Raw genomic sequence first — 15,076 nt, 5'->3', positions numbered from 1 at the left:
AAAGTAACATGTTACCAGACTCCTCAAATAAACCCTTCATACTCAGGCCATAAACTTTTAAAATGCTCCTCGTATCTTGTTCAGTAACTTTCGATGCTCACAAGAATGATTCATTTCTTTTATTTTTTAAGTAATTACTGTTTTGACTGCCTATTTGTTGAACAGACTGATAAACAGATAGTAGATCATATTTTTTATATATTTTTCAAAAAGTCCTCCAGGATTGACTTCTGCAAATTACTGATAAGTAGGTTGATCGATTATCATTCATTTAGAGAGGTCTGAGTTCATATCTCATAAGAGACAAGCTGTAGTTTGCTGATCTCAGGGGGAAGGACGAAGGCTTTTATCCTAAGAGTACAAAGATTTCAACCTGCACATGACAATCTGGCAGTGATAGTCTTGACTGGCAAAATAAAGAGCATATTAACCAGCATAACATAATACATGATGATGTGATACTACCATAGTCAAAGTACCAAAAGACTCTCCCTCCTAACCAAAAAAAACACAAATAAATTTGTGCAAAATAAAATAAAAAACTACGTGCAAAATTTAATATGTACATATTACCAATAACACAAGAACATCTGTACTAAATGCAAAGTGATTAACTAAAAAGGAATTTTAATTAGGTCACTCTGCTCGGAGAAATAACAAAGATATTGAATTTTCATGAATCAAATGATACTTGGTATAATAAAAATTTTGTGAATGGGAGATCCATAAAATGAGTATGAGAAGTTGTCTATGTGAACTAGGTGTCTATGTGTTTTCTTAAGATACAATTCACTTAGAATGAACATTAATGAACAGGAGAAAAGCATATAAACAATCCCACTTCTTGAAACAAACATTGCACTATAGTGCATACATATATATAAACATATGTAAAAGAAAATAGGAGGGAGGCAGAATGAAAAGTGCAAATAAAAGTGAAGAAACAAGTTAAACTAAGACAGTAGTTAAACCAAGATAGTAGTAAAAAAAAAAAAAAAAAAAAATGTAAAGAGTACAGAGGAAGAAATATGTAACAAAAATTTTGAACACTATAAATACAAGGCCAATGTAGCTAAAATTATAAGCCAATAAATAACAAGTTTAGACTGTGCCTTCCTTATGGCGCCGAGGCTAAAAATGTGAAAAATCACAACAAAATACAATAAATCATCCACAAATGTATATTAAATAAATGATTATTTAAGTAATTATTTTAAGTAATTGTTCCAATGTTTTTCCAGTAACTGGGCATAACTGTTTTTATAAGAGGTAAATAAACCTGATACTAACAGGAGTTTTATGAAATTTAGAAATGAAATATATAAAAGGAAAATTATATATAATTTTATGACTTCATATTATTTTATTCACTTACCTTTCAGGTGTTTTTATTAAATTCATGATTCATACCTTCAGAACTCAGTTTGGGATTTGTAACCCTGGACTACCCGAGCATCGCCATTTTTCTACATTTTCTTCTTCTTTTTGCTTTTCTTGTATATTCTTCTTATTTCTTGCCAGTCACTAGTTTTATAAACACGTAGCAAGATGCAATTTTCCTCCTATATTAACTTTTTTCACCTTCACAAAGTTTTTAGCATCTTTTTTTTCCCTGCTGCTAGATGTCACTAGCTAGTGCTTTTATTATTTTTTATATAGCTTTCAGTTCTTGTTTCACTTCTGAATTCAGTTTGGTGTGCTTTCTCGTGGCAGTAAGTTTGCTTTCCTTCCTGTTATATCTGTGTTCTCAGTAGGGTCAATTATAAACTACATGCCTGTTACGTGGTCCCCCCCTCCAAAACAGAGAGAGACAATATTGTCGTTTTTTTCTTTCAATTTTAGTGACTAACCCAGGATCAGTAACACCAAGGTTGTGCATTATGTGACAATATCGCGTTCCTTAGTATTTTATCCTTTTTTTTCTCCTATTGTTATTACTTTTGTCGTTAAACAAATTGTTTTCTTTATGACTTTATAATATTCCTTCAACCTCTAATTTTTTTTTCTTTTCTTCTTCTTCTTCTTCTCCTCTGAACTAATTTCAAAACTATATATATATATATAAAATAAGATGATTGGCAACATACCTGTGTAGAACAGTTTACTAAAGAGCACATAAGTTCTACACTGTTGATTGCATCCACCTCACTTGAATTGCTAAAATGAGACTATTACTTTTACAAATTCTCTGAATAAAACTAACTGAGTAAACTGTCCTGAAATGTGGCCATTAGAGTTCCCCAAAAGTTCACAGGCATAGGGATGCTAGGTCCCTTGCAGTTTATATTAGTGAGTAAATGGAAAAAGATGTATTTAAAATAAATGATGTAATAATGAAATTAGTTTTTATAGAACTCTTTAGTGTCAGTATAACATTTAAAATTTACATATAGCAAACATATGATATTCTTCAACTTATTTTGCACCAGTTAAATCTAATGAAACTACTGATGACCACTTACTAGTATAAAAAGCCTCTTAACTTAGTAAAGGGCAATTCTATCACAAGACAGTAATATTGATATTGATTAAACACTGTGTACATGAATCCATTAAAATGTTGATGATTAATTCTGAGTCCCTTTAATAGTCTTTTTTGCACTGTGTAATTTATTTGGGCCACCTTCTTTAAAAATCAGTACTCATTTCGATGGCAAAGGTTGATTTATGAAAAAGATAATTTTCTCTTACCTCAACAAGTTTTCTTAAAGATATAATCTTATTCATTAAAAAATACCAACCCATTTTTAATAAAGAGAGAGACTTTATTAAAAAGTATAAAATAAAAAAAAAGAAAAATAAAAACAAAAAAAACACCAAACTTTGCATGAATCTCTTCTTACTTTCTGCTTGCAATCTATATCTATTCAAATTTAAGGCAAAAGTTTCCATAGTTTGATTCTCACCAATTGAAACATGGATTTTACTCCTCCTTTAAATATTTTTTAAATTTTACTGAAGCTTTTTAATATCATTCAGTACCTTAAATTTTGTTAAAATAAAATGCTATATAATTCATTCATTTTAGAAGTCTACAAGCAAATACAAGCAGAGAACATCAAGTACATAAAACAGCTGATTACACTATCATAATTTCATAGCTACATCTCTTCTCTGTATACTCTTTTTTTCTTTTTAAATTATGAACTTTTGTTTCCAAGAACCTGCAGGGCTACCGAGACTACAGCAGCCAAAAACAAAAACAAAACAAAACAAAACAAATCAGTGTTTTAGAGAGTTTAGGCAAAACCATGAATGAATGCGAATATAGTAACATATTGTGAATTAAATACAAGCTCATGAAAACAATATTAAAACAGTTATAATTCCAAAGGATTAACTAAATTTAACTAAATAACACAATATATAGATAAGGAATATACAAGACTTTGCACATTATCAAAAGATAATACACATTTAAACTACTTTCGGTCCTATTTACTAACAGTTCATGAAAGAATGTACAATTCATACAAGAATGTTCAAGAAATGCATGCAAAACTTCTATACTATAATCATTTATTTACTTTACTATAATTATATTTATATACTATAATTAATATTTACTATACTATAATCAGCAACCCCAGAGCAACGTATCAACTCTGTGGTACTACACTGACAGTGGTAGAGAATGAAAGGGACTTGGGGGTGATTGTGCAGGCAGATATGAAGTTCTCTGAGCAGTGCAGACGGGCTGCAAGAGTAGCTCATGGAGTAGCTCAATGATATACAGGAATTTTTCCAGCAGGGATAAGGAGGTGATTATTCCATTGTATAAGGCAATGGTCAGGCCACACCTAGAGTACTGTATACAGGTCTGGAGGCCTCATTTCAAGAAGGATGTAGAGCTGCTGGAACGAGTACAGAGAAGGGCAACAAGATTAGTGAATGGAACAAAGGGGTGCTCTTACGAAGAAAGGCTTAAGTTTTGCAAATTACAGTGTCTGGAGACTAGGCACCAGCGAAGTGATCTGATAGAGGTGTATAAAGCCTTGAATGGTTGAAGCATGCTCAATGCTGATGGGATTCTTCCTCTAGCTCAGAAAAATCACCTGAGAGGGCATAAATTCAAATTGAGGAAAGACAGATGTAGGATAGACGTGCGGAAATTTGCCTTTAGCCAGCGGGTGGTTGGTTGGTGGAACAGACTGCCATCCCTTGTGGTGGAGGTTGATAGCCTAAATAAGTTTAAGGCTCAGCTGGACAGGTATTTTGAACGAACAGAGGGGTGAAGTGGAAGTGGGTTTTTTTTTTTTTTTTGGCTGATGCTGCATAAGCTTGCTTTCTTGCATCAAATGCCTCTACTAATGCTAATGCTAATGCTAATACTCTCTCTCTCTCCTTCAGTAACTCAGGATTTTTATTTTTGGCTGGTGCAGCAAAAGCCTCAGGCTTCCTTGCACCATATAGTTAATGATAATAATTAATAATAATTTCACTAGCCCCTACATTTTAAACTATTTAAGGACAAGAGGAAGTGCATATAAAGGAGGCTGCTCTGAAATTTGTATGGAAAGAAAAAAAAAGTATATTTAGCTAGTTAGACAAGTACAGCACACTAGAAAGTGAGGTTGTACTCTGCAGTCAAACATTTTTCTCAATCCCACACACAAGTGAATGAGATTGAGAAAGATGTGAAGAACAATATTAATTTTCTAAGTTTTATTTAAATCAAGACAATTATTTTCATTTACTAGATAAATAAGCATGCGGTAAAGTAATCTGTCATTAAAATAGAAATATTACCTGAAATTTGTCTATTTTTTTCCCAGCAAATGATGTAATTGGGATGATGATTGCAACAACAACCGCTCCCATTAAGCAAGATGGCCCAAGGTATTGCCACAAAAGATATATCCCAAGAATTATTCTCAATGGAATACCCCACAAATTGTGTAAAAAGAAAGTAGCTTGTAGTATCTCCTCTGCATCTGTTGCCATGAGATTGATTATTTCTCCACTTGAGTGTTTTTTCTTGGTAGCACTACTAATTCGGAATACCTGTGTAAAGAAATATTCAAAGACTGCTTACTGTTTTCTTCTTTCTGACCTTGACTCAATTCATGGAAAAAAATGTGTAATTAATAATTATTAGAAGAGGAAACTTTTTTATTTTACTCATGCCCTTATAACATTATTGACAGGATAGGAAGGGAGGAGGGATTATGCTATTAGTTAAGACACACATAAAATCCAAGGAAGTGAAGCCAGTCGACATCGCTGGACAGTGCAGTGTCGAGTCAATTTGATGTGACTTCAGCATTGGGAGATCAAAATTGAGAGAAGGAGTGTGCTATAGGCCTAATGACTCTGATGAGTATAATAAGAAACTGTACAGGGAAATAGAGTGGGCCAGTAAATCAGAGAGTCTTATAATGGGGGATTTTAATTTTCCAGATATTGACTGGAATTTGTGGATTGGCCACTCACACACTAGCAAGGCTTTTGTGGATTTATTGGATGATTGTTTTCTACATTTTCTACATGTCTGGGAGGCAACTAGAGGGAGTAATACTCTTGATCTGATTTTCAGTAGTGATTCTTCATGCATTAAGAATCTGCAGATAAAGGAACCACTAGGAGGCAGTGATCACAGTGTGCTGAAGTGGGATTTACTCAAAGAGGTAACTACTATCAGGGGTAAAGGGAAGAGTTTCTGCTTTCATAAAGTTGACTATGATGGTCTGTGACAGTATTTAAATTCTATACAGTGGGACCAAATGATGATGTTACCAACAGCAAATTCAAAATGGGAAGCATTCAAATAACTTATCTTGGAAGCTACTAGGCTTTACATACCAACTAAGAAATATTGTTCAAGGTTTAGGCCTAAATGGATGTCAGTTGAACTAATGAGACATGTGGCAGAGAAGAAAAATGCAAGGGATACATATAAATTAATGGGTGACATGGAAGCCTATGATAGATATAAGCTGGTCTGTAACCAAGTCACAAAGGAGATTAGGCAGGCAAAGGCAGATTATGAGAAATCCTTGGCAAAGGATGCAAAGAAAAACAGAAGAGAGTTCTTTACCTATGTAAACTCTAGAAGGAAAGGGATGAATCAGATTGGTTCACTGGATATTGATGGTTCAACTGTTGATGATCCTGCTCAGGTGGCTAACAAATTAAACGAGTATTTTGCATCTACATTCACACATGAGGAGTTATTTAGGAAGGGGAATGCCAGAGGTGAAGTAAACTCTGGCAGTGAGATAGATGATTTTGTAATAACTGAGAGGAAAGTGGAGGAGAAATTGTTAAGGATAAACATAAAAAAGGCACCCGAGGTGGATGGGATCTATCCATTTATATTAAAGGAGGCAGCAAAGGAAGTAAGCAAACAATTAGCCATAATTATGAGAGCTTCTTTGGACTCAGGGGAGGTACCCATAGACTGGAGCTGTGCAAATGTGACCCCAATTCACAAAGGAGGAACTAAGGCTGACACAAGTAATTATAGACCTGTAAGTTTAACTTCTGTTCGAGGAAAATTAATGGAGGCACTGGTTAAAGAAGCACTGCAGGATCATCTAGACAAGACTTCAGTTATAGCTCGGACACAGCATGGTTTTTTTAAGGGAAAGCCTTGCCTGACCAATTTGATTGGATACTACGATGCAGTCACAAAAGAACTGGATGCAGGGAATAACTTTCATATTATATTTGGATCATATTATATTTCATATTTAGATCTTAGAAATTCTTTTGATACTGTTGCACATGGAAGACTGCTGCACAAATTGGAGCAGTGTGGTATTGGAGGCAAATTGCTGCTATGGATAAAGGGATGGTTGAAGGGGGAGAAGACAGAGAGTGGTAATCAATGGACACTGCTCATAGTGGACTAATGTTATTAGTGGAGTCCCTAAGGGTTCAGTGTTGGGTCCATTTGTTTTCTGTATTTATAAATGATATTGATGATGGTATATCAAGCTTAATGTCCAAGTTTGCAAACGGTACAAAGGTTCGCATTGTTGTTAAGGACATTACTGACAGTATGCTGCTGCAACAGGATCTGGAAAGGTTGAGCAGATGGGCTGAGAGGTAGCAAATGAAGTTTAACATTGACAAATGTAAAGTACTACATATGGGAAACAGTAACCCCAGAGTAACGTATCAACTCTGTGGTACTACACTGACAGTGGTAGAGAATGAAAAGGACCTGGGGATATTTGTGCAGGCAGATATGAAGTTTTTTGAGCAGTGCAGATGGGCTGCAAGAATACCTCATGGTGTCTTGTCAATGATATACAGGAATTTTTCTAGCAGGGATAAGGAGGTGATTATTCCCTTGTATAAGGCAATGGTCAGGCCACAACTTGAGTACTGTATATAGGTCTGGAGGCCTCATTTCAAGAAGGATATAGAGCTGCTGGAACGAGTACAGAGAAGGGTAACAAGATTAGTGAATTGAACAAATTGTTGCTCTTACGAAGAAAGACTTAAGTTTTTCAAATTACAGTGTCTGGAGACCAGGCACCAGCGAGCTGATCTGATAGAGGTGTATAAAGCCTTGAATGGTTTGAGCATGCTCAATGCTGATGGGATTCTTCCTCTTGCTCAGAATAATCACCTGAGAGGGCATAAATTCAAATTGAGGAAAGACAGATGTAGGATAGGTGTGCGGAAATTTGCCTTTAGCCAGCGGGTAGTTGGTTGGTGGAACAGACTTCCATCCCTTGTTGTGGAAGTTGATAGCCTAAATAAATTTAAGGCTCAGCTGAACAAGTATTTCTTACAAATGGAGGGGTGAAATGGGAGTGGTTTTTTTTTGGCTGATTCTGCATAAGCTTGGTTTCTTGCATCATATGCCTCTACTAATGCTAATGCTAATGGTGCTTATAATCTACATCCTTCCTGAAATGAGGCTTCCAGACCTGTACACAGTACTCAAAGTGTGGCCTGACTATTGCCTTATCCCCTTGTATAAGACAATGGTCAGGCTACACCTTGAGTACAGGTCTGGAAGCCTCATTTTAGGAAAGATGTAGAGTTGCTAGAATGAGTACAGAGAAGGGCAACAAGACTGGTGAGAGGAACAAAGGGGTGCGCTTACGAAGAAAGGCTTAAGTTCTGCAAATTACAGTGTCTGGAGACTAGGCACCTGCGAGGTGATCTGATTGAGATGTATAAGGCCTGGAATGCATTGAGCAGGCTTAATGCTGATGAGATTTTGCTTTTGCTCAGATTACAAACCTGAGGGGGCATAGATTCAAACTGAAGAAAGACAGTTGTAGAATAGATATGCAGAAAACTGCCTTTGGCCAGTGAGTAGTTGATTACCGGAAGAAATGGATCAGTGAAATGGAAATGGGTTTTTTTTTTTTTTTTTTTTTGGCTGATGCTGTATAAGCTTGCTTTCTTGCATCGTAACCTCTACTAATGCTAATGATTACCATTTTTCCACACCACATGAAATATATCTTGACTTAAATCCCATTTCAATGGAAGGAACTTATGGACTTTTTATACTACTGCCAATTTAATTATTCTCATGTGAGGATTGCATGGTTTTTCATTGAGAAAAACAGGTAAACCCATCACAGGATAGATGCATTTTATGGACAAATATATTTGGTTCCCAATGGCCTTAACTACTTTGGTACATTTCAAGAAACAACCAAAAGTGTGCCTTGGATCCTTACATAAAAAGGGTCACACTCTTGTATTTATATTACTCTTGTAACGAAAAATATACTAGCACAAATATCGAACTGCCATTTACTTTAGAGGAAATGCTTTGCAGTAATTAAAAGAACCAGAGACAAAAAATGTCCAGGCCGTGACCTCATAGAAATAGAAATGATAAAAGAACTAGTGAAATATTTTCTGCAATATTTGTTACAAATTTATAACAACTGTCAGGATAAGGGAGTATTCCCCACAACATGGAAACTGGCAAACCTCCATCTGATACTAAAAAATCCAGAGAAATCCTCAAATAATTCAAGAGCCTTGTTACCAGTACTGGACATCCACTGCGCTAATGCAAACCTTCATTTGGACAAACAATTCACCTTAAAACTTGGATGTTCAACTGAAGATTCTATGAACTGTCTTATAAATGCAGCACAGAATACACAGTAAAAGTACTTGCTGGCTATATCAATTGACTTTGCTGGAGCTTTTGGCACCCATTGGTGGCTCAGCACACTCAGGAGATTAAGCTGTGCGGGAATTCTTCGGAACCTACCTTATTAACAGACAGGTCACAGTAAAGACATATTACCAGAGTATCTTCTGCACAGTTACCCAAGGATACCCCCAGGGTTCAGTTCTAGGTCCCACCTTTTGGAACCCAGTCCTGGATGAATTCCTGGGATTAGACATTGGCCAAGTAGAGAGGGTCACTTTTGTAGACAGCATTGCCTTGCTTCTCAAAGCAAACAATAGAGCCAGCCTAGAACATCAGATAAACCATGCCCTTAATATCTTATAGTAATATTAATAGTAGTAGTAATAGTATTTACCACAGAGTGCAAGGAAGCCACAGGCTTTTGCTGCACTGGCAAAAAAAAAAAAAAAACTATAAAAAACAAACAACCAAGTAGATAAGAAAACATATATAACATGCTTCCCTCCTCACACACACACATAAGTATCCCAGTTGACCTTTGAATTTATTCAAACCATCAGCCTCAACTACCTGCAAGGGCAACTTGTTCAGCTATCAGTGACTTGCTGGCAAAAAGAAAACTTACTACAATCTAAATCTAAATCTTCCTACAATCTAATCTGACCCCTAGTTCTGGATTTCTTTAGAACAGTGAAAATTCTACCTTCAATCATTTTACTAAACCCTCTCAGAGCCTTACAAACTTCAATCAGGTCACTCTAAGGTGTCTAGTTGCCAAGCTCTGTAGCCCACATAATCAGAGTCATTCCTCATACAGTCGTCCTTCTGCTGATCTATGGTAATTAAAGGACAGCTCTATAGGAAACCACAGATAAAAATTTCTGGTAAAACAATAGGCCTGGTGAGAGAACTTAAATATTTGGGAGTCATGTTTGACTCCAAACTAACATTTTATCCACATTGTGTGCATATTGATAAAAAGGTGAGAAACTACACAGGAATGAGAGCAAGAATTAGCAGCACCAACTGGGGCCTGATGAGGAGAATACTTGTACTTAGAAATTTTTTTGGCTGGTGCAGCAAAAGCCTCAGGCTTCCTTGCACCATATGGCTAATTATAATAATAATATTTTCAGTTTTTAAGGTATATTTTATTGCATTTTAATGAAAAGCTACTACTTTATGTTTTTAATTGTACATATTTTTAGTTTTAATTATAGATATTTTACCATTTTAATATCCATGTAATTATTCTGCTGTTGTAATAAACTATCAAGGGCAGTGGAAGCAGTATATTATTAAATTCTGCACCCAAGGCTTTTTCTCTAATATTCAGTGACTTTGTAGTTACTTTGAGAAAAGTTAATTTTTGATGCAATCCATTCTTGTGGCATTCATATCCAAGATTCTATTCTGGAAGTTGCAATTAATGTATAGTGGAGAAGGTAATATGATGTTTTTTATTTATATACTTTTAAACCAGTAATGTGTCTATAATGACTATTCTCTATAACTAGAGCTGGAGCAAGGATTTCATGCACCCTAGGTGAGACTTAAAATTTGCACCCTAGTTGTACTCTGTATCATCCATCTTCCTATCTATACATTTTACCTATTCCTACCCATTCATTTGTCTATCCATTCATCTATAATATTTATCTGCTTGCTATATATTATTATGATTTATTGTATTATGTGATAATAACAATACAGTGCACAAATACGATATGGAACATTATCATAAAATGAACTTTTATCATCCTCCATTTCTCCTTAATTTAAATAATTATTTTTTTTTTAACCACTAAAAAAAAAAAATTACATTTTGTTGGAATGCGCCCTAGGTTCGCCTAATGGACAGGTCAGCTCTGTCTATAACAAATATTTTATTGGATTTATCAATTGTCATTATAATGGACTCTTACTGTTTCATAGAATCACATTGTCACAGGATATGGAATATCCTTATTCCATAATGTCTAATTTTATGAAGCAGCATTAATAGGGTCCAAATGTAACCTTTCAAACATAACTAATTTTAATTCAGCTGTTAACTGATGTTTAACACAATTGAATAAAAGACTGAAAATGCAAAAGACTAACCTTTCTGTAGACAGCAGATATCAATGCTGATTTCACCTGAATAGAGGCATCTTGCATGATGGATAAATGCTGTGTATCAAAGAAGCCAACAAATAATGAGACAGCAAAGAAGCCAACAACATAGACAAAGCCATGCCAGTAGATTTCATCATTTTGAGTGAAATTCAACATTTGGCTAAAAGTAATACACAATTTGAAATGATCATTCAACTTTCACATTTTATAGTATAAAAAATTTCAATATAAACAAAATAGATAACAGTGAAAAAAACAAGACCCTATTCATTAATACAGAAATATTAACTCTGCCTATTTATAGAGTTTGATATGACTTATTTTGTCAACAAAGGCCTTAAATGAAATTCATTTAAGCCAACCATATAAATCCCTAAAGTTAAAGTTTAATAGGAAAAGTGTAATAAAAACTTTAAAAAAAACAGTAGAAACAGAATTAACCAGTTTAGCACAATTAATTGCAAATCAATGGATCTCAATGAGTAATTTGTATAGATGATGTTATGTTTTTTGGCTTCTGGTTCAACCAATGTGAACACTGTTTTTTTTTAAAGTTTTTTATTAATTTAATTATTTCTTCTTCTTCTTCTTTAATGCTGCCGAATGGCGTTTGCGACTTCGTTTTGATATTGTTCTCTGTCTAGCGCTACGTGTAGAATTTGTGCTGTTGTCATGTGAAGCCAGGTGTTGATGTTATCTAGCCATGCCATTTTCGGTCTGCCTGGGCGTTTCTTGCCTTCGATCTTTCCCTCCAGGATGAGTGGTAGTAGGTGATATTTTTGTTGGTTCCTAGCGATGTGACCTAGGTATTTGCATTTCCTGCTGATGATGGTTTTGAGCAGGTCCCGTTCCGTGTGAATGTCCTGCAGGACCTGTGCGTTGGTTATCTTGGCTGTCCACGGAATTTAATTATTTAAAAATATTAATTAAATATTTATTAAAATATTTAATTAATATATTTTATTAATTAAAAAATTAAAATCTGAATATTAACATTTAAAAATTAAAAAAATAAATATAATATATATATATATATATATATGTGTGTGTGTGTGTGTGTGTGTGTGTGTGTGTGTGTGTGTGTGTGTGTGTGTGTGTGTACTTAACTTATTTATACATTATTACTTTTTAAAATTAGGGTACTACTTGGGAGCATCAGGATTGTAGTGACTCCAACCAACCCACTAGTAGTTATATATAAATCACCCTGGTATGGATAGCTTTATATATAAATATATAACATAGATACATATAAAAACAACAAAATTAATGTAAATTTAAAGAAGATTAGAGACTTTTAAAGAAAGTTGGAGAATTAGAGAATACTGGAGAAAATTAGCAAAAGTTAGTGAAAATTAACATTCTCCCTCATGCCCATACATCTGCTACTTCCTCAGGGGCTTTGCACAGACATAGCCATACCAGAGGATGCTAATAATAATAGCCATACCAATAGAATGTATTATACATACCCGTTTCTGTAATCTCTATACCAGTTTTGTTAGGTTACCTTTAGGTAATTACTTGGTGAATAATTTGGAATAATAAGAGTAATTTCTTTGAATACATGTTTTTTTTTATGAAAACACCCCAAACACGAGAGGTAATGGAACCTCTAGTACTTAGTACCGTGCTTGGGTTGGAGGTTGAGAAGACAAAAGAAGATATTTTTTGACATTAGACTTGAACTTCTGTAGACTAATTTTCAGGAAATACGTACGAAAGAAGGTTGTTCCAGAAAACAGCAATTGAATGAATAAACGAGGAAGATAAAAAGTTGGTTCTGTGAGTTGATGTTAAATTTGATGTTAGAGTTGAGTGCTGGGTCCGACGACTCGTAGAGGAAAACAGGCACAGCACTGTTGAAGAGTTGACTACCCAATACAACATGGGCCAACACGGAACAATATCTGACTCCTACGGCATCCTCTCCTAACCAAGGTTCATCAGTGTAAAAGACTCGCCTGGTGCAAAGAGCATGCAAGTTGGACATTAGAAGACTGGAAGAAGGTGTGCTGGTCAGATGAGTCACGTTATTTACTCCACATTGTGGATGGTTGTGTATGGATTTGGTGTCAACAACACGAGGCTCTTCATTCATCATGCATGGTATCAAAAGTGCAGGCCGGTGGAGGCGGTTGTATGGTGTGGGGCATGTTTCACTGGCAGGAACTTGGACCCCTGGTGCATGTGGAATAACATATCAGTGGTCTCCGCTATTGTCAACTGCTTGCTGACTGTGTACACCTTGCTATGTTACACTTTTTTTTCCGAATGACGATGGTGTCTTCCAAGATGACAGTGCACTGAGCCATCAGGCACTTGTGCAGGAATGGTTTGAGGAACACAGTTCTGACTTCTAGCATATTGATTATCCTCCGAACTCCCCGAATATCAATCCCATAGAGCACTTGTGGAACACTATGGAAAGGTATATTAGGCATCTGGATACACTAATCACCTCCATACCTGCATTACACACAGCTTGGTTGGCCATACCTCCTGAACGCTTCCGACATCTTGTTGAATCAATGCTACGTCAGATAGCTGCTGTACTGAGGGCAAGAGGAGGATCTATGAAGTATTAGGTATGTGGTCATAATTCAGTGATCACTCAGTGTATGTTCAGTTTCAATGGTGAGATTCTGTTTTTATATTAGTGAGTTCTTGTCCTGTTCTATGATATACAAACCTCCAGATTTCATAGACAGATTGTTATACTTGTAATAAATATAATCTGATCTACTACAAATATAGCCATTAAATGTTTGCATATTAAACAAAATTATCATCTAAATTAAATCAATAATACATAAATTTATGCTACAGTCCCCTGAATATCTTTCAAAACATGTTTTCTTCTCTAACTTACTTTAAAATAAGAGGATTCATGAAATTCAAGGTTACATTCAATAACTGAAAAATTGCTCCAATGCAGAAAAATTTCCAGCATGTAGAAGCCATTGCTACTATCAGCGATTTCTTTTTGTAAGAAACTACACACTTATGCTTTTCAAGGAGAGGATAAGATTCTTCAATTGACCGTTCCTCCTTGACAGCAGGAATTCTGGGAATAAATAAACAAAAACTGAATTTTTATATATACATAAATATAATAGTAATACTAATAACTAAAAAAGGTAGCAATGAAAGACAAAGTATAGTGAGCATTATACAAGATGTGGCTAAAAAGAAATGAAAAATACTTTTTAATAATTTATTATTAATAATAATAATAATAAATTATTATTCTGGCCATAAATTGGGCAGTGTCTTTTGAATTTTTTCATGAAATCTTCCCAAAATCTCAACATAAGAGTGCCTGATTAACATTCAGATTTGGCAGGACAAATTCGTGATGAAGAAAACAACAGGGAGAAGAGGGATTTTGTCATTGCATGCTTTGATACTTGTGAAACATACTGAAAGATGCAGGATTTATCTTCTACTATCAGTGAATTCAAAAATTTAATAACAATTCTTTGCTCTAAATTACAATCACTCATTTTTCTGCCAAAGGGTTAAAACACTTATTCATTTAAAGAAGCACAGTTCAGTCAAAAGTTAACCGATTGCAAGAAAACAAAAACTAATATGTACAAGAAAAAATTCTTGTTTCATTTTAGCCACACCTTGTATATAAAAATTTTAGAGATCAAATGGAAAGCAAAGGCTGAGAATAATTTATTATTATTATTATTATTATTAGCTATATGGTGCAAGGAAGCCTGAGGCTTATGCTACACCAGCTTATGCTACAAAAAAAAAAATTTCTGAGTTACCCTGAGAGAGAGAGACAAAAGTAGAAGGGAATCACCAAGAAAGAGAAGAATGATGATATCCATCTCAGGACCCTGGGTGTGCCAAGCCCATACT

At 34.9% G+C, this 15,076-nt stretch overlaps 1 protein-coding gene across 1 annotated transcript in view; it reads right to left on the bottom strand.

Moving 5' to 3' along the window:
* Positions 1-15,076, bottom strand: part of LOC150090537 (ATP-binding cassette sub-family C member 1-like) — a 237,859-nt gene that overhangs the window by 188,584 nt on the left and 34,199 nt on the right. The window contains 3 exon segments of the mRNA XM_090378370.1: positions 4,750-5,004; positions 11,186-11,360; positions 14,073-14,267. Coding sequence (XP_090234496.1) covers positions 4,750-5,004; positions 11,186-11,360; positions 14,073-14,267 — 625 coding nt within the window.

The sequence above is a fragment of the Mastigoproctus giganteus genome, chromosome 1 (assembly GCF_048544385.1).
Source record: "Mastigoproctus giganteus isolate SK-2022 chromosome 1, ASM4854438v1, whole genome shotgun sequence".
Lineage (NCBI taxonomy): Eukaryota > Metazoa > Arthropoda > Arachnida > Uropygi > Thelyphonidae > Mastigoproctus > Mastigoproctus giganteus.
Note: the sequence above shows the minus strand (reverse complement) of the source record. Positions and strands in the feature narration are given on the sequence as shown.